Source organism: Kogia breviceps, chromosome 8 (genome assembly GCF_026419965.1).
Source record: "Kogia breviceps isolate mKogBre1 chromosome 8, mKogBre1 haplotype 1, whole genome shotgun sequence".
Taxonomy (NCBI): domain Eukaryota; kingdom Metazoa; phylum Chordata; class Mammalia; order Artiodactyla; family Physeteridae; genus Kogia; species Kogia breviceps.
The window spans coordinates 24,195,477-24,218,943 of NC_081317.1; the positions used below are offsets into that span (position 1 = coordinate 24,195,477).

The 23,467-nt window shown below is 39.6% G+C and overlaps 3 protein-coding genes across 9 annotated transcripts in view; 2 read left to right on the plus strand and 1 right to left on the minus strand.

Moving 5' to 3' along the window:
• Positions 1 to 13,907, plus strand: part of CTNNAL1 (catenin alpha like 1) — a 59,381-nt gene extending 45,474 nt beyond the window's left edge. For 4 of the 6 annotated variants that reach the window (XM_059072251.2, XM_067040999.1, XM_059072250.2 and 1 more), the window contains 8 exons: positions 2,107 to 2,144; positions 4,516 to 4,566; positions 4,659 to 4,813; positions 8,768 to 8,816; positions 11,780 to 11,836; positions 11,980 to 12,093; positions 12,777 to 12,860; positions 12,997 to 13,907. In XM_059072251.2, coding sequence (XP_058928234.1) covers positions 2,107 to 2,144; positions 4,516 to 4,566; positions 4,659 to 4,813; positions 8,768 to 8,816; positions 11,780 to 11,836; positions 11,980 to 12,093; positions 12,777 to 12,860; positions 12,997 to 13,062 — 614 coding nt within the window. In that variant the 3' untranslated portion in view covers positions 13,063 to 13,907. The remainder of the gene's footprint in view (positions 1 to 2,106; positions 2,145 to 4,515; positions 4,567 to 4,658; positions 4,814 to 8,767; positions 8,817 to 11,779; positions 11,837 to 11,979; positions 12,094 to 12,776; positions 12,861 to 12,996) is intronic. The other 2 variants (XM_067040996.1, XM_067040998.1) reach the window with 1 other exon arrangement.
• An 888-nt stretch (positions 13,908 to 14,795) lies between these two features.
• On the minus strand, positions 14,796 to 20,659 carry LOC131761444 (protein Abitram-like). Of its 2 annotated transcripts, none has more exons than XM_067041000.1 (5): positions 20,402 to 20,659; positions 19,219 to 19,270; positions 18,499 to 18,628; positions 16,295 to 16,371; positions 14,796 to 16,092 (listed from the first exon to the last, which is right to left on the minus strand). In XM_067041000.1, exons 1-5 carry the CDS (start codon positions 20,496 to 20,498, stop codon positions 16,032 to 16,034), a joined length of 417 nt encoding a protein of 138 aa, XP_066897101.1. In that variant the 5' UTR covers positions 20,499 to 20,659; the 3' UTR covers positions 14,796 to 16,031. The 2 variants fall into 2 exon arrangements, with proteins under 2 accessions (XP_066897101.1, XP_066897102.1); XM_067041001.1 differs by having other exon boundaries at positions 14,850 to 14,988; positions 20,402 to 20,625.
• Positions 20,497 to 23,467, plus strand: part of LOC131761437 (elongator complex protein 1-like) — a 447,559-nt gene continuing 444,588 nt past the window's right edge. The window contains exons 1-3 of the mRNA XM_067041054.1: positions 20,497 to 20,597; positions 20,823 to 20,968; positions 21,884 to 21,981. Of these exons, the coding sequence (XP_066897155.1) occupies positions 20,497 to 20,597; positions 20,823 to 20,968; positions 21,884 to 21,981 (345 nt within the window). The remainder of the gene's footprint in view (positions 20,598 to 20,822; positions 20,969 to 21,883; positions 21,982 to 23,467) is intronic.

Consider the following 23,467-nt stretch of genomic DNA (forward strand, 5'->3'; position numbering starts at 1 on the left):
CTAGACTAGAATCCCCTACAGATAGACCAGATTTGAAATAGGAAAATCCTATACTTATTTTTGGCCTACATGGTCACTGTGGTTTCTTTTACTTTCAAACTGGATATTATGTAAATAATCTCTTCTTTAGGTTTGGGTTACCTGTCCCCCCAAATCAGGGTTATCTTAACTTCCTAAGTGCTGAACAGAAGTTCCTCTTTAGGCAGGACACTGCTGCCTTTGATCAGTGGGACACCCGTTGTTTAACTGGTAGTATCTTGCTGTTCAGAGGCATCCTAACTTATGTGGGGTTAATTGAGAGAGAGTTGCTTAATTTCTTTTATTGCCTTTTTTTTTTTTTCCTGACTGTTATCATGAAGCTCATAAGAATAGTTTTTCCGCAAAGAAGCCCAACTCTGAGTTAGCCATTGTTGACTGAACTGAGTCCAGTGGCACGGTGCTGCTCTTCCTGTTCTGTATGGTTATTATGACAAGGCTGCCTGTTTCCTCGCACCTGCCCACTGCAAAGGACAGAGTGTATTCTTCAGATTCTGGTTTCTGTTTGCTACTGGCATAACTCATAACTATTACTGGAAAACCTTTGCTCTATTTTAGCCACTTTAGTTCTGCTCTGCATATCTTGACTCTCCTGACTAGGAAACTTAGATACGTTTGCAAGTATCAGTTAGCCAAACAATTAAGCAGCAAACAACATGCTAAGCAATGAAAAAGAGCCTTTAGTGTTCGCATATTTGAAGTCCGTCTGAGAGCTAGGTTATTGTCCCCTTACCCAGAGACCCTTAGATTTCATAATAGGGCCTCCTGGGATTGTTTTAAGAGCTCAAAAATCAATATTTATCTTCCTCCCTTTCTGCCTTCATCCAGTTCTGCCTTCAGGGAGGCCATGGCCTTTGTATTAGAAGGGACCTAGATCAAAAAGACTCCACCTTTCCTTAGTGATAAGTGTGTATCAACATTTAGAATTTGAGATTATCTTAGACAAATAAACGTCAAAAAGAAGCTTTCTCTCATAGCCTGCAGATTCTATCCCTTATTTAAGGAAGCTGAATTTCCTTTGTTGTATTTGAACCATCTTGAAGTTAATCTGACTAAGCTTCAGTTCATAGGGATGTACCAGGTTCCATAACTCTGCACCTATTTTATTGCTTAGACTGGACGCATGAGGTGCTGTTCACTGAAATGGGGTGAACAGGAAGAGGAACACGCTTGTGGATAAATATGAGCTTACTTGGGGGATGTATGAGTCGGCAACAAGGGAGTGATCCATCCAGACAAGAGATGATGGGGCCATGATAGTGGAAATGAAGATAAGAGGGCTGATTTAAGAATTTTATAAGTAATATTAGTATGATTTGATGATTAATTGAATGTATAGGTAAGGGAGAGTTTGAGGATGACAACTGGATTTGGTCTAATCCGAATTCTAAAATACCCCAGTCCTACTCCTGAGGTTAGTTAATAATCTGCCTAGCCTTTAGTGGTTAGGGATTCATTTTAAGTGGGTCTGGGGACATGAATATTTTTCTGATGGATCATGCCATATAAAGCCCCTTTCAGAACCAAAAAAGCTAATTATAAGAACTTCTAATAAGGACTAATATCACCCATCTTCAGTGAAATAATGAGGCTTTCCTGTCCCTGGGGGATTAGCTTTATTTTGTAGAGGTGCAGAAAAGCTCTGGATATTGAAAATGGACAGCAGTTAGGCAGGCTGTCATGAGAAATCATTTTGCTATCCTCATAAGCTGAGAGGGCCTTTGAACTTAATTCTGGACTTAATTTATCTGGAGCTGTAAACTCAGAAGTAAAGATGGCACAAGTGTCGTGTTGATTTAGGTAGTATTAAACAAAGGATTTAGGGAGTATTAAACTTATAATACCCCTGTGAAGACAGTGCTTCAAAAACAATTCTGTACATCAAACTCTGTACCAAATATATTTTTTCATGTTCACCAACCAAATTACAATTTTATTTCTCAGTCACATGTAATTAATAGACTAAATTATCAAAACTAATGTGCTAACATTTCTGTTTATTTAATAATATTTTAAAAATTAAATGTGAATAGTAGAAAATTTGTTTTAAGTTATATATGTTATTTTTAGGAGAGAAGTATGGCTACCTTTCACTTCCAAAGCCAATGGTAAGTAGAAAACGTTTGTACACTTCAGAATGTTTTTATTCAGAATTCAAATTATGCTCTTGTTGCCTCTTGCTACCCCCACAACCTCCAATGACTGACATAACAAAAAAAAAGTTAGGATATTAAATTTTGACTGTTCAGAATTGTTGTTCTGAGTAGCAGTCTAGATGTAGCCCATAGTTTGGTTATTTGTGTTAGATTTGAGGGATTGAGGGAATACGTAACAGATCTTATGATTAATAAGAAGCCATAATCTGAAGTCAGAGGTCTTTTTGTTCTTCATATCTTGGGTCTAATTCACAAGGTCATGTTGGAACAATTTTATGCAAACTAATAACTTTCTTAATTTTCTTGATGAAAATAAGTCATTCTGTTTATATTTAGAGACTTGAAATGCTTCATTTAGCTTTACACAATTGAAGCTGATGCATCTTGACTGCATTGCAAAATAGTGCCCACTAGATGGCAGGCTTGGTTACATTATTAAGATGGTTTCTGTACCTTTTCAGGCAATTCCCTTTCGGTCTTCATTAAACACTTTGATAATAATAATTTGTAAAAGTAAAAATAAAAATAACAAAAACACAACTAAATTTAAAAGAATAAGATGGGGTTGTAAGATTCTAAATAAAATAAAACCTAAAGACCTCTAGGGTATTCTTAACTTTCTTAAATGCTTTATAAATTGCTTTATGCTAGACTAAGGAAGAAGATGCAGATGATGTGACTATACAAGGAGGAGCCGAAGAGATCATCAGTTATCTCTGTTTATTTTCTAATGAATCTAAGAGGCAGCCTGTGTGTGTGTGTGTGTGTGTGTGTGTGTGTGTGTGTCCATGCCTCTTTATAGATTCCCTGTATTTATTTTCTGTCCTTTACCTTCTCCTATTTCTTCTATAGTAAACAGGATTAGAAAATTTCAAAAGGGCAATGTTAAGTGAACAAATATAAACGATGGGATAGAAAAAAGAGAAAAAGTTGAGGCTCTTCTATTCTGCAGTTAAACTGGTGACAGAATAGCTGGTCAGAAGCAATAAGTCATGGTAATAATAAGGGAAACAAAAAACGGAGAGGTACACATATACCTCAAAGCTATCTTCTTAAGCTAAGTGGGCACCTGCGTGTTTTGTTTTATCATAATTTGTATTTTGTGTACATGTGTGTGAGTATATACTCTGTGGGGTTTGTGTGTGTATGTGTGTGTGTGGATGGTTGAAATAAATGTTTCCTTTAAAAAAATAAATGGCTCCCTGCATCTCCTGGCCCTTCTGTCTCTACTAGCCCAGCTGTTCTGGAACTCCTGCCCCAGCTAGGGGAGTTCCCACCAGATTTCAGAATGAGAGGAATGCCCAACTTGGGCTGCCATCTCCAGAGAACTTCTGGATATATTTTTCAGAGAAACATTGCTATTGGTAGTGGTTTCTACAAGTAAGTAATCATCTGTGGGCCAGTCTGGTAACCTAACCAGTGTACAATGTTTTCTTCTCCCCTAGGGGAAATATATTCTGAGTTCTAAATAGCCAACATAGAAACAAACTTGCTGTTTCAAATATAGGGGCCATCAAACATGCTGGTTCAAATATTAAATCCTAAATTCTAAGTATAATCTCCTATATAACCTGGCGTATAGGATTAGGAATCTGGATGTCAGTGAAACTAAGGTGCTGAAATTTAGCCCTCAAAAAGGCAAACTTGTTAAAGGAATTGAATTCCAGAGTCATAACATTAGGAATATATTGAAAGCTACATATAGTGATTAATTTTATTACATCATTTCCTAAGCATAATTTAACAGAGGGGCCAGGGAGGTTTGGGGGTATACTAATTGGACTATGAAAAGACTGCAGAAGTCTTTAAGTGTTTCTGGGACACAGATCTGCTTTCCCTAACTCCAGATTTCTAACTACTTCTTCAAAGCTGAATGTACATATTAGTAGAGTATTTGCAATTACAGTTGACCCTTGAACAGCATGGGTTTGAACTTTGGGGTCCACTTTTTTGTGCATTGTTTTCAGTAGTACACACTACAGTGCTACACCATCTGGGGTTGGTTGAATCCACAGATGCAGAACCACAGACACAGGGGAACTGCGGATACGGAGGGCTGACTGTAAGTTATACTTAGATTTTCAGCTGCGGGCGGAGAGTCAATGCCCTTAAGCCCCACGTTGTTCAAGGGTCAACTGTAGTTGTTTGTTTATACTTAAACAGTTTAATATAGTTTCAGTATGTACTGAAAATTTTTATATTAAAATTTTATTACAAGTGTGTTATGCTTTATTACAGGTTGTTATGCTTTCTATGACTATTGCATTTCTTCACAATTAACCGTACCTATTTTTAAGATGCTCTAATCTTTTTCTTGTCACAGAAGAATAACGCAAACCTGAAATCATTAAAGCCAGACAAGCCTGACTCTGAGGCAAGACCTTTTTCTTTGCAGTAGTCTTACTTTTAATCTTCCTTTTACATACTTAATGACTCATTGTTGTGATTAAAATGTATGTTTTGTAGGAGCAAGCCAAGATAGCAAAGCTTGGACTCAAGCTGGGTTTGCTCACCTCTGATGCCAACTGCGAGATTGAGAAGTGGGAGGATCAGGAGAACGAGATTGTTCGATATGGACGGAACATGTCCAGTATGGCCTATTCTCTGTATTTATTTACTAGGTAAATGTAGTTACATTTTGATCTTCTAAAATGAATTTAATGATATCTGGTGTAAAGCAAAAGTGCCATGTTACATTGATAGGTTAAAATTGGTTTCAAATACATGATAAAAAGCCTGTAAGTATTAAGTGAATGCAACAAGAAGACATTCATTTAACTAGGATTTAGATTTAGAAGAGATCCTTTTCTAGGTTTGTGTACGATTCCTTCCATAAGTTTGAAATAATTTTGCTTTCTGCTTTTTGTCATCCTATATATCAGTGTCTCTCCCAGCCAGCATCAGTAAGTTTAGAAAACATGCCTTTTATATATACACTACCAAATGTAAAATAGATAGCTAGTGGGAAGCTGCTGCATAGCACAGGGAGATCACCTCTGTGCTTTGTGACCACCTAGAGGGGTGGGATAGGGAGGGTGGGACGGAGGGAGACACAAGAGGGAAGAGATATGGGAACATATGTATATGTATAACTGATTCACTTTGTTGTAAAGCAGAAACTAACACACCATTGTAAAGCAATTATACTCCTATAAAGATATAAAAAAGAAAACATGCCTTTTAAATCTGTACACAGTGACGGATTATGTACCGATCAAAGAATAGAGCCGTGAGGTCTACCACCTCAATAGGGTGCCAAACATCCATGGATCAGTATTCATTATATAGCAGAGAATTTCCCTAACTTTACATTTACCTGACCTACATTCTCTGTCTTGTTCATCTTACAAGACTGTTGGTCAAATGCCTCAATGAGGTCCATGTCGCTCATATTTGTCTTCCATTATAATAATGGAAGACTATACATACGGTACAGTGTTTCCATGTTGCTAAAAATTTTATCTGTTTTCTGCTCAATGACCTGTTCTAGAATTTCCTCAAGGAATAACTTCGAGCTTTTTGTTTTCTGATATCTATCTTTTTCATTTTTAGAAACTGGAAGATACTTGATATCTTCAGTGTTATGGCTTCTCTCCTCATTATGATTTTGAAATTATAACCAGCAGTCATTCACATCTGCATATTATTTCAGTAATCTGGAATGTAATCCATTTGGACTGGAGTCTTAAGCTCAGTTAAAGTAATTGGGATCTCTACAACTGTGTGGGCTTTGGGGCTCAATAAATAGCCCCTTTTCGCCACCAAAGTTCTGAACAAAATGAAAAAATAAGCAAAAGAATAGGCAGATGGGGCCAGTAAGGTTTATACTGATAAAGCTGATACTCAATAATGAGGTTTATAACCATAGGCAAGTAGGCTTTTAAAAATAATCCCTAGAATTAAGAAATCTTACCCTGTAGGGGAAGAGCATATCTCTTAAAATACTTGGAAGACTAGGTATATCCCAAAGGCACCTTTACTACCAAGAGAAAAAGGAGAAAAGAAAGGCGTACCATGTCTAATTTATTTTCACAAAGTCACCGAAAAGACTGCAAAGATCAGTAAATGTCCACCCTCTTCTCTGGGGTGAAATAAGTGAGAGAGCAGAGTGAAGTGAGGGATGCTGTGCTAGTGAAGATTCCTTCATATGGAAGGACGATTAGGAGTGAGGAAGAAGCATTCATTCTTGTCTTGATGATGTCTTCTACCTTTTCAAGGGAAATGATTCCTCTGGAGGGTGAAGGAGAAATGATAAGAGTTGAATAATTTTGCCTTTGGTTAGCAGTCATTTGTTAATATCTTTCCATATTTTCCATTATTGGAGACCATTTCCCCCCCCCCCCCCTTTGGTGGTTTCCTTCCTTTGTTCTTAATTCTAAGCAAGCTTCTCTGGGGATTGAGTTTTCCCAAAACTAATTTTGACCTCCTTTCTTGGTTCATATCATTTAAAAATCGGATGAGTCAAGTCTGCAAAAGGAAGTAAAATGGAATTCCTTTGTTTACCCACACTCAATGTGTGGGTAACTGAAATGTGAAGATTAACTGTAGAAACAAAGATCTTTCCTTTGAGGTGGAATCATGCTAATTATCTCGTGATAAAAATCGGATTAAAAAATTTTTTTTGACCAATAGAAACTTGAGAAATAAATTATTACTTACTAAATGTAGTTTAGTATATAAAATCTTCCCACATAAAGGATTCATCAGTAGAAAGTTTTTTAAGTTTGTGATTGCCCCTTTTGTTTCTTGTTTCTTATTTCAGAATATTTCAGGATTATATATGGTCAGCAATTTTTATTTGAGTCAGAATAGTGGATTGTGGTAAGGGGTGACATGCATCCCACAGAGACTAGGAAGCATGAGGAATAGGAGTAACTAAAGCTCTATGGAATGGGACTTGTTACTGGAATATGGTTACTGGACAGGAGCCACTGAAGTTCAGGAAAAGAAAATGGATTTTCTGTAATGGATGACGCCTTGTGCCAGTTTGGCAAGTCTTGATAATATGATTGTGGTAAAATCTCAAACTGGCTTTGTTTTCTACCCACCCTGTCGGTGTACCTGTTTTTCCCCCAAACAATTTTTCTGTTTTCCCTTAAGACGATGGTTTACCAGCCTCATCTAATTGCTTCTTTCTGAGACTCATCTGTTAGTCTTCACAGTATCCAGTTTTGTAGTTTTCCTGGGCAGTTTTATAGCTTTCCTTCAGGCTGTCATGTAAGGTTGTCTTAACAATTTATGTAATTTCTTTATCATTTATATACAGTTACTCATATTTCTTTAAAATTTATATATTTTAGCTTTTCTAGTGCATTATGGTTTTTAAAAATTTCACTTGCCAGTACCTTATGGTTTTTTTGTTTTTGTTTTTGTTTTTTTTTGCGGTACTTGGACCTGTCACTGTTGTGGCCTCTCCCGTTGCGGAGCACAGGCTCCGGACGTGCAGGCTCAGCGGCCATGGCTCACGGGCCCAGCCGCTCCGCGGCACGTGGGATCTTCCCGGACCGGGGCACGAACCCGTGTCCCCTGCATCGGCAGGCAGACTCTCAACCACTGCGCCACCAGGGAAGCCCCCTTATGGTTTTTAAAGTAGTTTCTGCATCATAATTTCATTTGATCCTTACAACAGTTTATCAGAGAATAAGAATGTTTTGTTCACATCTCATAGCTATTAAAAGGCAGAACTGGTAAACTAGATTTCAGATCTTCTGATTCATGCCTGGGCTGTTGCTCATCTTAATGCATTCTGTTGCTCTTTGTTATAATTTACTTTTCACTTGTAAAGGTCTGAATTCTTCTTGGTAGTTTTCAATATGATACTCTCTAATCTTCTGATGAGAGCGGTAGCACAAATATTGCTATGATTATTTTATAGACTCATAATTGTAACTTAACTGACAGCCTCATCAGAAACAATTGAATTCCTGCCAGAGTTGAAATTAGAATAAAAAATGAGAATGTCCTGATTTTGGTCTGACCTTTTTTCCATTATGGAACAAAGGTCTTTTAGTTAAGGCATATTATCAGGTCTCATATCTTTAACTTATGAAGCAAAATGAAGAAGGTTAGGGCTTCCCTAGTGGCGCAGTGGTTGAGAGTCCGCCTGCCGATGCAGGGGACACGGGTTCGTGCCCTGGTCCGGGAAGATCCCACGCTGGGCCCGTGAGCCATGGCCGCTGAGCCTGCGTGTCCGGAGCCTGTGCTCCACAACGGGAGAGGCCACAATAGTGAGAGGCCTGCGTACTGCAAAAAAAAAAAAAAAAAAAAAAAAAAAAAAAAGAAAGAAAATGAAGAAGGTTATAAAAGAAAAATAAAACTTACTTCTCAGTTTTAAGTTTCTTTACATTATAAAATTAACATATATAATGTTTACCAATTTTTTTTAAAGTGCCTTAAGAGGTAATAGTTAAATGTTAAAGCTGCTTTAAGAATAGTTACAATATTATTAGTCTATTCAATATTATTCTTCAAAATTTGGGATCTGTTAATACACAAAATGCTCTAAAACTTTAATATAAAATCAATTTCCAGTCAATAACTTTTTCTTACCTCCTTAATAATTCACTTTATTTCAGGGGAGAGGGGCCAATAAAAACTTCCCAGGATTTAATTCATCAACTAGAGGTATGTTTTATTTCCATTTTATGCTAATACACTATTTTTATTATCATTATTATTATTATTTTGGCTGCTCCATGCAGCTCGAGGGATCTTATTAGTTCCCTGACCAGGAATCAAACCCAGGGCCCTGGCAGTGAGAGTGCCGAGTGCTAACCACTGGACCGCCAGGGAGTTCCCCTATGCTGATACTTTAATTCTGGGCTAAAAGTTCGTGATAGCTAGTTTTCTAAATGATTTACTGCATCATGTTTGTATGTTTACCTACGTGCACAGCACATGTGTACTGTAGAGAGTGGTAGAAAAGTAGAGGACTGTAGTAGCATTTTGTGGAGCTGTTTTGGTTATCTTAGTGGAAAAAAACCTTAAATTATTTATAAGGATAAAGTAGAATGGGCTTTGATAGTCACTAGATGCAATATTAAGTTTTAGGTTTTCCCAAGTAGGTGAAAATATCCTGTCAGCAGATGCATATCTTATACTGTTCCTAACTGTGAGGAAAGCTTTTTGGCTTCATTATTGAATTGGATGAATGATATTGATTAAATAAGGTAACACATAAGAAAGAATCTGTCATGGGGCTGAGACCATTACAGGTTCTCAGTACATATTAGTTTCCCTTTCTTCTTCCACATTCCTGATGATTTAGGGCCTCCAGGGAGAGACACATATACTGACACTCACCCTTCTGCCCTGTGTGTCTCATGAAACTCCACATAGGCCTAGCTCTAATTCTCCTCGCTTACCTGGAGGCTTAGATTGATAAGTGGATTACAAGAGTCCTTTCTTATTTCCCCTGACTTTCATGTTAGTCTGTTTGCCTCTCTGGAACCAAGGGCATTCTTGTATTTGAAATTTGAAATTTCTCTCACTTTATCAACTTAACGTATTTTCCTTTGGCATTCCCATGTGCTTTCACCTGAGCCTCTTCAGGGAAGGGATTTCAGCTTGAGAGGGTGATTGTCAACAGAGTCAGAAGAATTATAGAAAATACTTCATTCGGAATTTTCTGTAACGTTGACTATAAGTGAGCTATTTCCCTTTTTAAAAAGTTGGGAGAAATTCTGGATTCATTTTGTTCAGTTTGACCCATATCCATTCCAAGTCACACCACACCATAGAGAGTATTTCACTGTAAAAGATCCACTACTCACCTTCTTCCTGTGTTAGCTTATTCATTGAACCAACATCTGCTGATTGTCTACATAAAATGTTCATCACATATTCATTGAGTTTGTACTGTGTGTCAAACCCTGGGGATAAGAGCTTTGGAGAAGAGTGAACAAAAGAAAGTCCCCACCCCATGGAGCTTACATTCTAGTGGGAGCAAATAGACAATGAAAAGTTAAATATATAATGCCCATATATAAGTACGGAGAGATAAAATCCTGTAGGATAAGAAGAGAGGTGATAGAAGGGGGGTGGTCAGGAAAGACCTCTTTAAGGAAGTAACATCTGAGTGGAGTAGAGTGTTGAGAGAGCGAGCTAGATGGATATCTTGGGGTCGAATAGTTCAGGCAGACAGAACAAGTGCAAAGGCCCTGAGGTGTAGGGGTAGGCTGGAGTGTCTGAAGAACAACAAGGAGACAAGCGTGGGTGAAATGTAGTGAGCCAGAAGGAAGGTGGTAACATATGACATCTCTGAGCCATGGGAAGAACCTTGATTTTTTTTTTTTTTTCCAAGAATGATGGAAAACCCATTGAGGGTTTTGAGGAGCAATGGCATGACCTGGCTTCTGTTTTAAAAGGTTTTGGGCTTGACCAACAGGGTAAATGGTAACACCATTTACTGAGCGAGAGAACAGAGGGACAACACCGAATTTAGAGGGAGAGAATGAAGCATTTTATTTTGCCGAAGTAGGATGAACAGGAGTGGTGACAGGTTAGGTCAAGAATGGACAGAGAGATTTGGGAGTCATCAGCTTTAAGGTGGTTTTAAAACCATGGTACTCTGTGAGACAGGGATCTTGCCCCCAAGGGGTTTGCAGGCTAGAAGGGAAGAGAAGATGTGTACAGAGAAAGTGGGAATGTGGAATGATGAGGAACATGTGGGTAAGTGAGTCATTCCGTTTGGTTAGAAGGTATGTTTAAAACGCACTGGTTTCCCTTTTAAAGGATAGGGAAGGATGCTAAGGACTATTTGACCTTGAGATCAGGTTATCCAATGACAGCAAGGCTGTTGGAAAGAGAATTAAAGTTAACCCTGAAATTATTTGCCTCCCTGTTCTGCATCTTCATATGCTTTATCTAATTTATTACCAAGATCTATTATTTTCCTCACAAATCACTCTCAAATCTGCCCTGTTCTTTTCATTCTTCCTGCTGCCACCTAAAGCTCAGTCTTCACTTCCCTGGTATCTCTCACTCTAAAACATTCTGTGTACCATTTAAAAATAATCATCCCGAATATTCTAAAGTATTTTTCAGTATTCTTTCCCGTCATCCTCTTCTCCTCACTAAATTGTACAATGTACGGGGAATAGGGAAAAAATAATCCCCTCAAATGGCTAGTTGAAGAATGTGTATAGGTGACACATTCTATCTTGCTGAGCTGGAAGCAGGAATGTTCTAACGCTTTTGACCTCATCTAACCCTTTTGACCCCGTGTTCCAAGATTCAACACCCTCTTACAATTGGGGATATTATGAGATGAACTTCCAATCCAGGCATAATTTTTATGGCTAAGTATCAAATGTCTGTGTGATCCTGCATGGTAATTGGAGGTGTCCCGGTGTAGGGGAGCCACTGCAGGGACTGATTCTGTATCAAGTCTGGGAAATCTGCTTCTGAATACTGTTAAACTCTTGTGTTTTCCTGGATACAACAAAAACCATAGAAGTTCCACGACAGACCTTTTATGTTTAGGTTTTACTTTTTAAATTCTGTATGAAAATTATCCATGAGTGTATTTCTTACCAGCTATCTAGACGACATACACCTAATGTAGTGATGTTTTTCCTTTCTACCAGGTTTTTGCTGAAGAGGGTTTGAAGCTTGCTTCAAGTGTGCAAGCTTTCTCAAAACAGGTAATGCACATATCCTTGCCTGGTGCTGGTGGTGATGTCATAAATACCCACTTTGAGGGTATATTATTAAGGTATAAAGGTATTTAAGGTTTGAAAGATGGAATTTCATTGGAGTTGTTATAACTTCCTTATTTACATTTCAGCTGAAAGATGATGATAAGCTTATGCTTCTCCTGGAAATAAACAAGCTTGTTCCTCTATGCCACCAGCTCCAGGCAGTAACTAAGACACCTTTGCAGAATCAAGTGTTTCTAAAGGTAAAAGGGAGGGTGGGACATTCGGGAAAGCACTTGAGAAACTTTCACACTTCTTTTTTTATTAGGTTAGCTTCCAGCCCCTTTTTCTCCAAATAAAGGGTTAATACCCACAGAAGAACAATTTATTTCCATTTTTCCTGCCTTGACTGCAAGAACCATTTATCATCTGCAGTTATAACTGACCCCAGGAAGCAGTAGGTTCACCAGGTAAATTAGCTTTGGGGACATGATTAATACCATAGCACGGAGCAGCTACCCTTAAATCCCAACATCATCACCTGACTAACTAGGGCACAGACCCCTCAGAGTGAAGGGTTCTGTTGTTTGTTTTAGGGAGTTTGAGTGCAAAAAAGTAGAGTGCAAGGAATTGCAAAGAAGGGGGTTCACTGCCTCTATTTGGTGCACTTTGAGAAGCCCCTAAACCGTCTGAAATAGAACAGGTTGATTTTCCATCCATTCTTCCTGGGGTTCCATGAAATTGGCATGAGATTGGGCAACAATCCCTGCTTCTGTGTTCTGGGACCTCAGGTCATCAAGTCAGCTCAGATGCCTTAATCTGTATACCCTTTGAGACCCCTTAGATTTCTACAATGAAGACATTTTTACCGTTTTCAAACTAAATGCTAAAGTCTTTTGAGGGCTGCCTTACAAGAATTTGATTCGCTTGCTTTCTCTCACTATAGGTTGATAAGAGTATTACAAAGACAAGATGCATAATGGCTACTTTGGTCCAACTTCTCTCACTTTGCTATAAACTGCTGAAGAAGGTAAGATAATTTATCTTAAACTCACATTTAAAAAATTAGTCTAAAGGAAAGTGCAAAAGAAAATAGATACTATTTAATTTTGCAATTATTTTAAGAGTAAAGTAAAGCAGAAACTAATTTTCTTAATTCTTTCCAGCTCCAAATGGAAAACAACAGACGGGTCTCAGTTACAAATAAAGATTCTGTGGATGGTAAAACTTGAGAAGCTTTTGAGGTCAGATCTCTGGAACACCATGTGGCAAAGCTAACATTTTTAGAAAGCAAATGATGCTTTATATTTCAGAAACTGAACAATTTTGTAAAGAAAACAAACTGAAATCTTGCTTTATTTTCTGATCATGAAACCGATTGTGAAGCTTTCTGACAACTAATAAATGCCATGATAGTTGCTATATTTCTTTAGAATGGGACGTTGCCATGAATAATGTTCTTTAAGTCAAACCAAATATCCCTACTGTCTTAATGACAGTTTAATCCAAAGAAACTATTTTGAATTTATGCTCACCTTTGGCATATTTGACCCTAACTTCCTAGTTTTTTAACTTTCAGCTTATCGTCTGGGACACTAGTTTGCAGCAGAAGAGACATAGTAGTCTGGGTGGTGCAGGCTTTTCATTAAACCTGTGGACTCTTCTTCAACCCCTGTCCCCTCTGTCACAGATCATCCGTGCCAGGAGCACGCGTTTGTTCTCTAGTAAGGGATTCACAGAGCACAGGAAACCTGTTGCGATGCATGTCCCTCCCCCACCCAAAAGCAGGGTCATGGAGCTCACTCCACGGAATCCTGGAGGAACTCACTAGAAGATGGTTTTAGTTCTCGTGCTAGCATAGCTGGCCTGTCTGCCCTGAATATTAGCTGCAATCCGAAGCCTATCTTACTGGCTTAAAAAGTAGTTTTTGTACTTCTGAGTAGTGACTGATGGAACAGAAGGTAGAAGACAGAGAATAATTGAATTAAGCTGTTTAAAATTCTGAGTAAGCATACATTTTATATATGTGCCTTTGGAATGTTCATTATAAAACAAATAAACAACTTTAGTCTTTTTAGTTTTACGGTTTAAAGCTTTTGTTTTTGTGGGGTGGGTTTTGATTGAAGGATCTGGTTATAAGTTCTGTCCTTATGGTGTAGCATAGTTAAGTTTGTTTTTTGTGCTGTATCCGGGTGCTTTGAAATTTATTTTGAAATCTAACGGGACATGTCAGTTGCCAAATGGCAGCAGTTCTGTAAGCTCGTCTGATGATCATTATCTGGGTCAACCATCACAGTCAATATTCACAAGATCCTGAAGAACCACAGTACTACCAGTTAGCTAGTCAATATTTTATTGCAGGAAACTTGAATTTACTGTAGGCCTTGGAGAGAAAATGGGATATACTCAGCTTGGTTATGATCTTTATAAAAATCGTCAAACATGATTTTTATGTCCTGAAACCAAAATATTCTTTTAAATTACAATGGAAATAATGGGAAAATGATGTGAGGTAATGTTATATGTAAAATAGATAAATAATTCTTTTACTATTTTTAGTATCTTTGTTTTATGACATCTTTGGAAATCATTTGTGCTACGTGAAATGGGGATTTGCTGTTTGGTGCTTACGCTTTCACCTCATAGCACTATCAAGGTAGATGTTTGTAGAGTTACTACGTGTATCACATCTGGTGGGCCTACTTAGGGGAGAGTCATGCTGGCACTTAAGTGAAAAGTTTCCTTGTAAGTCCAAAATAATTTTAAAAAATTTATTTACAAAAGAGTTTACATACCTGAAATGAGAATTCTCTTATTTAAATGCAAGTGGTGGTAGGAAAGGGATAACATCACTTCAACAGCATAAGATGATAGAGGACCAAAAGAATTTACATGTCAATGATAATCGTTTTATTTAAAACCATATATTTATATGTATGTATGTGTTGCAGCACTTAAGGAAAAATAACAGTTTTTAAAGTCCTTTAATTTGAAATTCAATGAAAACAAGTATACAGTCTTAAACCATGAATTCATAGTTTTTTGTTTATTGTTTAAATGATGTGAAAGCTTTTGTTCTGTTCAAAAGCCTCTGTGTCTTCAAATTCCAGGAACCTCTCCGGAACTTCTTCGCTGGTTACTCTAACTAGAGTGTGAGACTGAGAGACCACAAATGCACATGTTACTTCATACAGCATTATGATATTGATACTTCCATGTTAGCAAAGCCCCTTTCAAAGCCTTTTCATGTGTCCCTCATTAAGATACCAGTGTTACAGTGCTACATTGTTCAGAGTTGAAGGCCAACCCATAGACCTAGAGAAGGTACACTCTACACCCTGACTCTTCCCAGCAACCTGAGTGGCGGGGGAGTTGGGGCAGAAGGGGTGGCACCAGATGTTTGCGTCGTGTCACACTGAAGCAGACTGGGTAAGAGAGGCCAGTTGTTCTTCAACTTCAAAGTGATGTAAAATTGAGGCAAAAACAATAACCATGCCATAATATTCAAACAGAATTACATCAAAACCTAGTATTTACTAACGGATTACAGGATGATGGGTAAATTATTTTTTTATTTTGCCGTCTTTTCCAAATTTTCTTCAACGTGCGTTTTTTTTGGTTGGTTTGTTTTTTTAAGCGGTATGCGGGCCTCTCACTGCTATGGCCTCTCCCGTTGCGGAGCACAGGCTCCGGACGCGCAGGCCCAGCGGCCATGGCTCACGGGCCCAGCCGCTCCGCGGCATGTGGGATCTTCCCGGACCGGGGCACAAACCCGTGTCTCCTGCATCGGCAGGCGGACTCTCAACCATTGCGCCACCAGGGAAGCCCTGTTTGTTGGCTTTTAATCAGAAAAACATCTGTCGCTTGCCAGTTGTTAGAAAGAGAAAAGCAAAAGAACAGAGTGAGTACATGGGCAGGCAGATCTGGGAGGTTGAAGACAAAATGGAATCAAGGCTTGTTATGCAAGTCAAAGAAGGAAACCTAGGTCAGGTTTTAAGATCAGGTCTCCCTGCGGATGGCCGGGTGTGAAGTATGCTTCAGCATCTCTGGTTCTTCCTTAGTGCACTGACTGGTAGGCCAGGTGAGGATAAGAATGCCCTGTTGTTTTTACTCAATCTTAATCCTCATGAGGTCGCTGTTGTGGCATTGATGCGTTTCACCATGACTTCCTCATACTGTTTTTGTGTCAGTAACCCTTCTGTTATGCTTTTACTTTCTTCAAACTTGGGCAACACAACTGCAATGTATCCTTCGGTGGATGGCTAGAAGGGAAACAGAATATTTAATACTGTCAAATAGTAAAAAATCAGATAAAAAGTGTGTGGATGGGATCTTATTTCTTATGGAGAATGTTTTCATTCACTTCCATCAATCGTCCTCTAACACAGCTATTTAATGAAAAAATTGCTTTGAAGAAAATTACCTTCTTTGTTTCTCCAAAATTGTGGTTAAAAAGTAACTCACCTAGATATGGTGAACTCTTCTCCATCAGAGCAGTAAATCTTACACAGAGGTGCAAGTTCTGTTAGAAACTGTGCCCCCTGATAATAAAAGGGAAGAAACAATTAATTGATGTACATTTTCACTTTTCTTTGTGAGGCAGCCCTCACAGTTACAATAGGACATATTCCTGGAATTAGCGTTTTAAATAAAAATGACTTAAGTACAGAAAAACCATTCATTTATTCAAATATTTATATACTAAATGCCTCTATGGGCTAGGCACCATCCTAGGCTCTAGGGGAAAAAGCAGACTAAGACAAATGTGATAATAGGTAGTTTAGTTACATATTAAGAATATATTTTATCTTAACTTATTATCTTATATTTAACTGTACATGAGAAAGCTGCACATGGCCAAGTGTAAAGATTCAAAAGGGCAGGAAAATCTGATCAATAAGCAATAATATAAAATTCAACATTATAGAGAATGACAGCAATATTGTACAAAGTTAGTTTCATTAAGATTCCTACCTTATTTTTATATTAGAACTTAATAGAGAAAGGAACTTCTTTATTAGGTCAATCACTGAGACTTTCTGAAGAAGGGATATTTTTCTAATTAAAAAAAATGCAATTTGAGGAAAATTTGGAAAACAGAAAAGTTTTAAGTAGCAGATAAGAGTAACTTACCCATTATCCTATAACCCGCTAGCAAATACTTCATTTTGACATATGTCTGCTTGAATGTTGTGGCACGGTTATGCTTTCATGTACTCCACTGTATGGATATATCTGGGGAGGTTCTGACAAATATCTGTCGAGTCGGCCACAAAGTTCGGGCAGGTTTATCCCTAACATGAAAAACCGGAGCGAACTTTTTGGCCAACCCAGTACAAGGAGGCTCATGGGAAATGGATGCAAGCATGTCTCATGTGTTGCTCTTTCTTCCCAGGAATTTTTACTGCAGTGAACATGTGAGGGCAAGATGCCGTTCTTTATGGCCTCTTTCCCACTCACAACATTATTAGACAGCGTCAGGTGTTACTGCATGCGCTTCACTCCTCTGCCTGTGGGTACTTCGTTCCAAAAGACTAGTCAGTGTGACTCCCCTCTTTTGGGAGGAGGGGCTGGGGATTTGTCCCAGATGGTTTGTCTTCCATTGGCTCTGTGTCAGAAGTGTTTTAACCCCTTTTGGTCACCTCTCTTGGGAGAATAAATGATGGGCAGTGCTGAGATGTGATCAAAGCTTATCTACAGTGGGTTCCATGTGCAGGTCCCTCTCTGTTCCTCAGTAGTAACAACAGTGCTACTATTTTGGACAAAGATTGATCACAGGAACATCACAAGCACTAACTGTTTTACTTGTAATTTGTAGACTTTTAAGAATGGTCCATGCTTTTTAAATCCACTTGCTTCCTGAGTGAGGAAAAATCAGTAATTATAAGGCAGGTTATTAGGGGCCTTCAGGCCTACAAAGGGGAGTATAAGCAAGGGTCTTCCAGAACAGTGAGGTAATTAGCAGAAACTCTCAGTATGAACTCAGTAAATGAAGGACCTAAATCACCCACTGAAACTTTCCTTTCCAGCGGGTTTGTCAGGATAGTTTAGTATGGTATTGAGTTGTCCTTGGTGTGACACCCTCCTTTAACAGTAAAATGTCTATCTTGCCTAGAATTGTAGAGGGCACAGGTAACATCTCCTATAACTAAACACTATGTGGAGGTAGAGGGTGTAGCTAGATGTGTATTAAATTGGCAACGATTTAGGAATGGGAAATGATACGAAGCAAATACTGTATATTTTCCCAGATTGATTTTTTTTTCACTACCTCAGGACTTTTACTTTTAATTTCACATGTGAAAATATATGATAAAGAAGTACTGATCATTAAATTTTATAGAATTCGAAATACTGGCTTAAAACAGGAAGGGACAAAACATCTTGTTATATTGGTATTAGAGTTGTTCTTTCCAAGGCCCACCTTCTCCATCCTTCATCTTGGGGATGATAGGGATGGTGGCCCAGAAGCTAATATGGCAGATAATATACCTTCTGAAATACCTCATTTTTTTGGCCTGAGAATTTCCTTAGAGCTTAAGTATTCTTAAAATCATCTCTAACTGCCAGGGAAGTATGCTGAGCATACATTACTGGGTTCTAAGACTCGCTGGCTCTATCATTATTATGATAATAGAGGATTTAAGTAGGGAAATACGGGAACATACCCGCTTAAATTTCCCAGAGACTTTGTTCTGAAGTCTGCTACAGTTGGTACTGATTTGATAGGAAATGCTTTTAATTGCTTTTCCACTTTGAAGAACTGGATGGGATCCTGCCAGTGTGATGACACATATTCTACGAGGAGCAAAAATTGATCCTGTGTTATTGCTCGGTATGATTCTTCCTCCTATAACACAGTATTCCTACTGGCACAAGAAGAGCTGAGCTGACATTTGTTTAGTCAGCCTATCATTTCCCCCCATTTTCCTCTGGCAACTATTAGAGCTTAACTAAAGAGAAGAATGGAGAAAATGGGACTGAATTTCCTTCCCTCAAAGGGAAGCATACCAGAGGTGTTTAGACAGCACTGAGGAGGAAGAGAGAAAAGTAAGGCATGCCGGTATGGACAGGATACCATCTGTGCTTCTACCCTAACCCTCTCCATGGGCTTGGCCAATGCAGTGGTTAGGCACAGGCTGGTTACTTGAGGTAGTAGCTGACTGAGGCTGTGGTCCTCCATTTGGATGTTTGGGTAAGCAAGTTTATTTGTTTAGCGTAGGCACTGAAAGACTCATTCTTGTCAACCAAACTCCTACTCTAAATAATACCATCTCAATACAGTGGAAGATAATCATTTAATGAATATTTATTCAGTACAAGACCATACCAGGCTACAATGCAAGAAAAAATTTTTTTTGATAATTTAAAATTTCCAATTTGCTTACCGGTTAGAGTGTTGTAGTATACAGTGGTCCTCACAGGGTTTTCCTTTGACATCTAGAAGAAATGAATGAGTCTGATGGCTGTTGAGTCAATATTTACTACCACTGTGTAGTACTTTCTTCGGTTCACAGAGGTAGTTAATTATGAAGGCTGGACACATACATCACTGGTATCCCTTCATTACTCAAAGACATATACCTGAAGGCTGACCATAAAGTATTTAAAGATATCTGGTCCAGATGGAATCATTCATTCAATGCTAAAATGATGATTAACTCTTTGCTCCACCTTTTTTTATCCTCACTTTAAAATGAGTACAATCATTATTTCTATTAGAAAAAAAGTGATTAGTAATGTATTCTTTATTTAATTTAGTAGCATGTTTTGCTGGTCAGTTTTAGAGAGACTTAACTCATCCTGGTTCGCCCAGGACTGTCCTGATGTTAGCGTTCAAAGTAATGGATTCGCGAAAACACCTCAATCCAGGGTTAACCGGATGGCTGGTTACACTAAGTCTGGCTAATAAAACGTATGCTATTGTAAAATATTTCAGTATTGTAAAAGACGAGTACACCTATTATCCCTAAATGAATGGGAGCAAGTTGGGTTAGAGGAGGGTCCCCAACGATGCTCTCATCACTGATATTTGCTGCGTACACAAAGCTGTACAACAGGATACCTACTTCTAAGTGGCAAATGTGTAATACCAGCGACTTCCTTTAAGTAAAAGTGTTAGATTCTGCTTTCTAAATGCCTCTATTCTAACCCACCCTCTTCTCTCCATCCCTACGCCTCTACCTTAGTTTAGACCGCTACCATTTAACTCATTTTATGTATCGCCTCTTCTTGGAGGACTGAGCCCCTCAAATCTCTTTAGGCACTCAAGGAGATTGCAATCCAGCTCCTGCCTCCCTCGGGGATCTCACTTTAGTCTACCATCTTCCCGCAAGCAACCCACCCTCGTGAACTCGCACTGCGCTCGCCCTACCCAGAATGCACCCTGCTGTTTTCCACGTCCTTGCAAATGCTATTCCCTTGGCCTACAGGAGAACGGAGAGATCCAGTTCCTTCTGACGTGGGGAGGAAGCGCTGGGGAAGGTGCGTGTGGCTTATGATCTGTCATCATAGTCCCTATACTGTCAGACAAATTGGGCCCAGAAGAGACTGACATCATTCTCCACTTACCCGCTTTGTACCACCGAGTGAAGTAACGATCCACAAGCGACGGCACCGCGGGCTCCGCAGCCCAGGCGGCCACAGGGGTCTCGGGCTCGTTAGCCATGGCGACCTCAGGTGCTGCAAGCCCCGCCCTCAGGGGCCTGGACGCTTCCTCCCGCTCCCCAGGAATGAAGGTGTCTTTCCAGCGGGTGGCCGGGGGTACGTGTCGCGCGAACGCCCGAGGCTCCGCAGGCTCCGCCCACCGGCTCCTATTACTGAGCTTTGGGGTCTGACGTCAAAGCGGGGCTCAGATACAATAGGCTGTGCATGAGGACTTATGGGATAGGGGGCGGTTGCGAGCGCAGCTCCTCACTGTACTTTGCGGGTCAAAGAAGAAGGCACGCCACGCCCCCTCCGGCGCGTGACGTCACTCCGGCGCCGCTCGGAGCGTTTCCAACTTGCCTCGCTCCCGGATAGTTGTCGGGCCGGTTTCCCGTCCGCCGGCTTCAGCCACTACCCGAAGGGCTCGAGCGGCCCTGCGGCCCAGAAACCCAGTGCGCGTCGCGAGAGCTCAGGAGCAGCGAACAGTGAGAGGTATGTTTATTTCTGTTTATTTCTGCTTCAAGTATTCTTTGGAACTAGGTAGGGTATGAATTGCAATCAAATGTTAGTTGAGACAGACTGATTTCAATTTCCACACCTGAAAATGTTAACAATTACGTACGCGCACCTTCTTATCATATGTTTTGAAAAGCTGAGGGTAAAGCAAATGTCTTTGAATGAACGGGAGGAGCTCCATAGCTCCATAGAGCAGATGCTTTCGAGTCAAGAGTGATCATCCTCGAAATTCACTTCAGTGTCTTAAAATCAAAATTGGTTGATAATTCACTCCTCTCGTGGTGTTTGCAGACACCTGAAGGAAACCCAGCCTGTCTGAGTGGCCGTGCCTACTGGCAGTGCCCTGACACAGTTTTGACTGGCAGTGATACGGAGTCGAAGCAGCACGAGGCCGGGTGTTCTGCTTCACCCCGTCCCTGACCAGTACTGGAGCCTCAGGCTTCAGCAGTTATGACTCTTTCCTAAGGGCTGAGACGGGGACAAGGAAGAGTCACCTGGGGTGCTTGTTAAGCATTCGGCTTCTGGCTTCCTTGGAGAATCTGGTTCAGCTGGGCTGGGACGGGACTCGGGCGTGTGTATGGTTAATAAGCTCCCCAGGTGATTCTCACTAAGGAGGCTGAGCAAACACGGGGCTGGGTGGTCACTCATCAGGGGTGGTGGAAAATTCCTTTTAAGTAGAACTCTGATTCCAGTTGGTGCTTCTCATACCTCAGAATCCGCAGTGGCGCTCATTAAAGCTCACACTCCTGCATTCCCGCTCTCCAGATACTCTAATTATGCAGGTCTTAAAAAGGTCCCTTGTTGATTTCATGTAGGGACCATTGGTAGAAATGGAATCCATTATGCTTCCCAAGTCTCAAGCTTGCGTGTGTATGAATCTTATTCCTGTAGGACCGGAGTACTTCCCAGAATGCTTAAACTTAATAAAAGATAAAAACTTGTATAACGAAGCTCTGAAGTTATATCCACCAAACTCGCAGCAGTACAAGGTGTGTAGCATGTGAAATGAGGCTCTCCTGATTTTGCTTTGTGCTTTAGTTGGAAAAGGATGAGGCTTCTGAGTCCCGGACACTGCCCTTGGTTTCAAGGTTTATCTTCAGGCTAATTAGCCTCATCTTGAACTTCTTACCTAGGAGAAAGGCCCGGGCCTGTTCCTCTTCTGAAGGGCTTACCCAGGCCAGACACCTGGGCGTGGTCTCTGGACCCTCCTCGGGAAATACAGTGGCAGCTTCCATCCGGCCCCTCCTCCAGCGCAACCTCGCCATCATCCTGAAGAGTGCTGATCTTACCCATATATATATATATATTTTTTAAATTTATTTATTTTTTATACAGCAGGTTCTTATTAGTCATCAGTTTTATATACATCAGTGTATACATGTCAATCTCAATTGCCCATTCATCACACACACCCCACACACCCCCGCCACTTTCCCCCCTTGCTGTCCATACATTTGTTCTCTACATCTGTGTCTCAATTTCTGCCCTGCATACCAGTTCATCTGTACCATTTTTCTAGGTTCCACATATATGCATTAATATGCAATATTTGTTTTTCTCTTTCTAACTTAACTTCACTCTGTATGACAGTCTCTAGATCCATCCACGTCTCAACAAATGACCCAATTTCGTTCCTTTTTATGGCTGAGTAATATTCCATTGTATATATGTACCACATCTTCCTTATCCATTCATCTGTTGATGGGCATTTAGGTTGCTTCCATGACCTGGCTATTGTAAATAGTGCTGCAATGAACATTGGGGTGCATGTGTCTTTTTGAATTATGGTTTTCTCTGGGTATATGCCCAGTAGTGGGGTTGCTGGGTCATATGGTAATTCTATTTTTAGTTTTTTAAGGAACCTCCATACTGTTCTCCATAGTGGCTGTATCAATTTACATTCCCACCAACAGTGCAAGAGGGTTCCCTTTTCTTCACACCCTCTCCAGCATTGATTGTTTGTAGATTTTCTGATGATGGCCATTCTAACTGGTGTGAGGTGATAGCTCATTGAATTTTCATTTGCATTTCTCTAATAATTAGTGATGTTGAGCAGCTTTTCATGTGCTTCTTGGCCATCTGTATGTCTTCTTTGGAGAAATGTCTATTTAGGTCTTCTGCCCATTTTTGGATTGGATTGTTTGTTTTTTAATATTGAGCTGCATGAGCTGTTTATATATTTTGGAGATTAATCCTTTGTCTGTTGATTTGTTTGCAAATATTTTCTCCCATTCTGAGGGTTGTCTTTTCATTCTGTTTATGGTTTCCTTTGCTGTGCAAAAGCTTTTAAGTTTCATTAGGTCCCACTTGTTTATTTTTCTTTTTACTTCCATTACTCTAGGAGGTGGATCAAAAAAGATCTTGCTGTGATTTATGTCATAGAGTGTTCTTCCTATGGTTTTCTCTAAGAGTTTTATAGTGTCTGGTCTTACATTTAGGTCTTTAATCCATTTTGAGTTTATTTTTGTGTTTGCT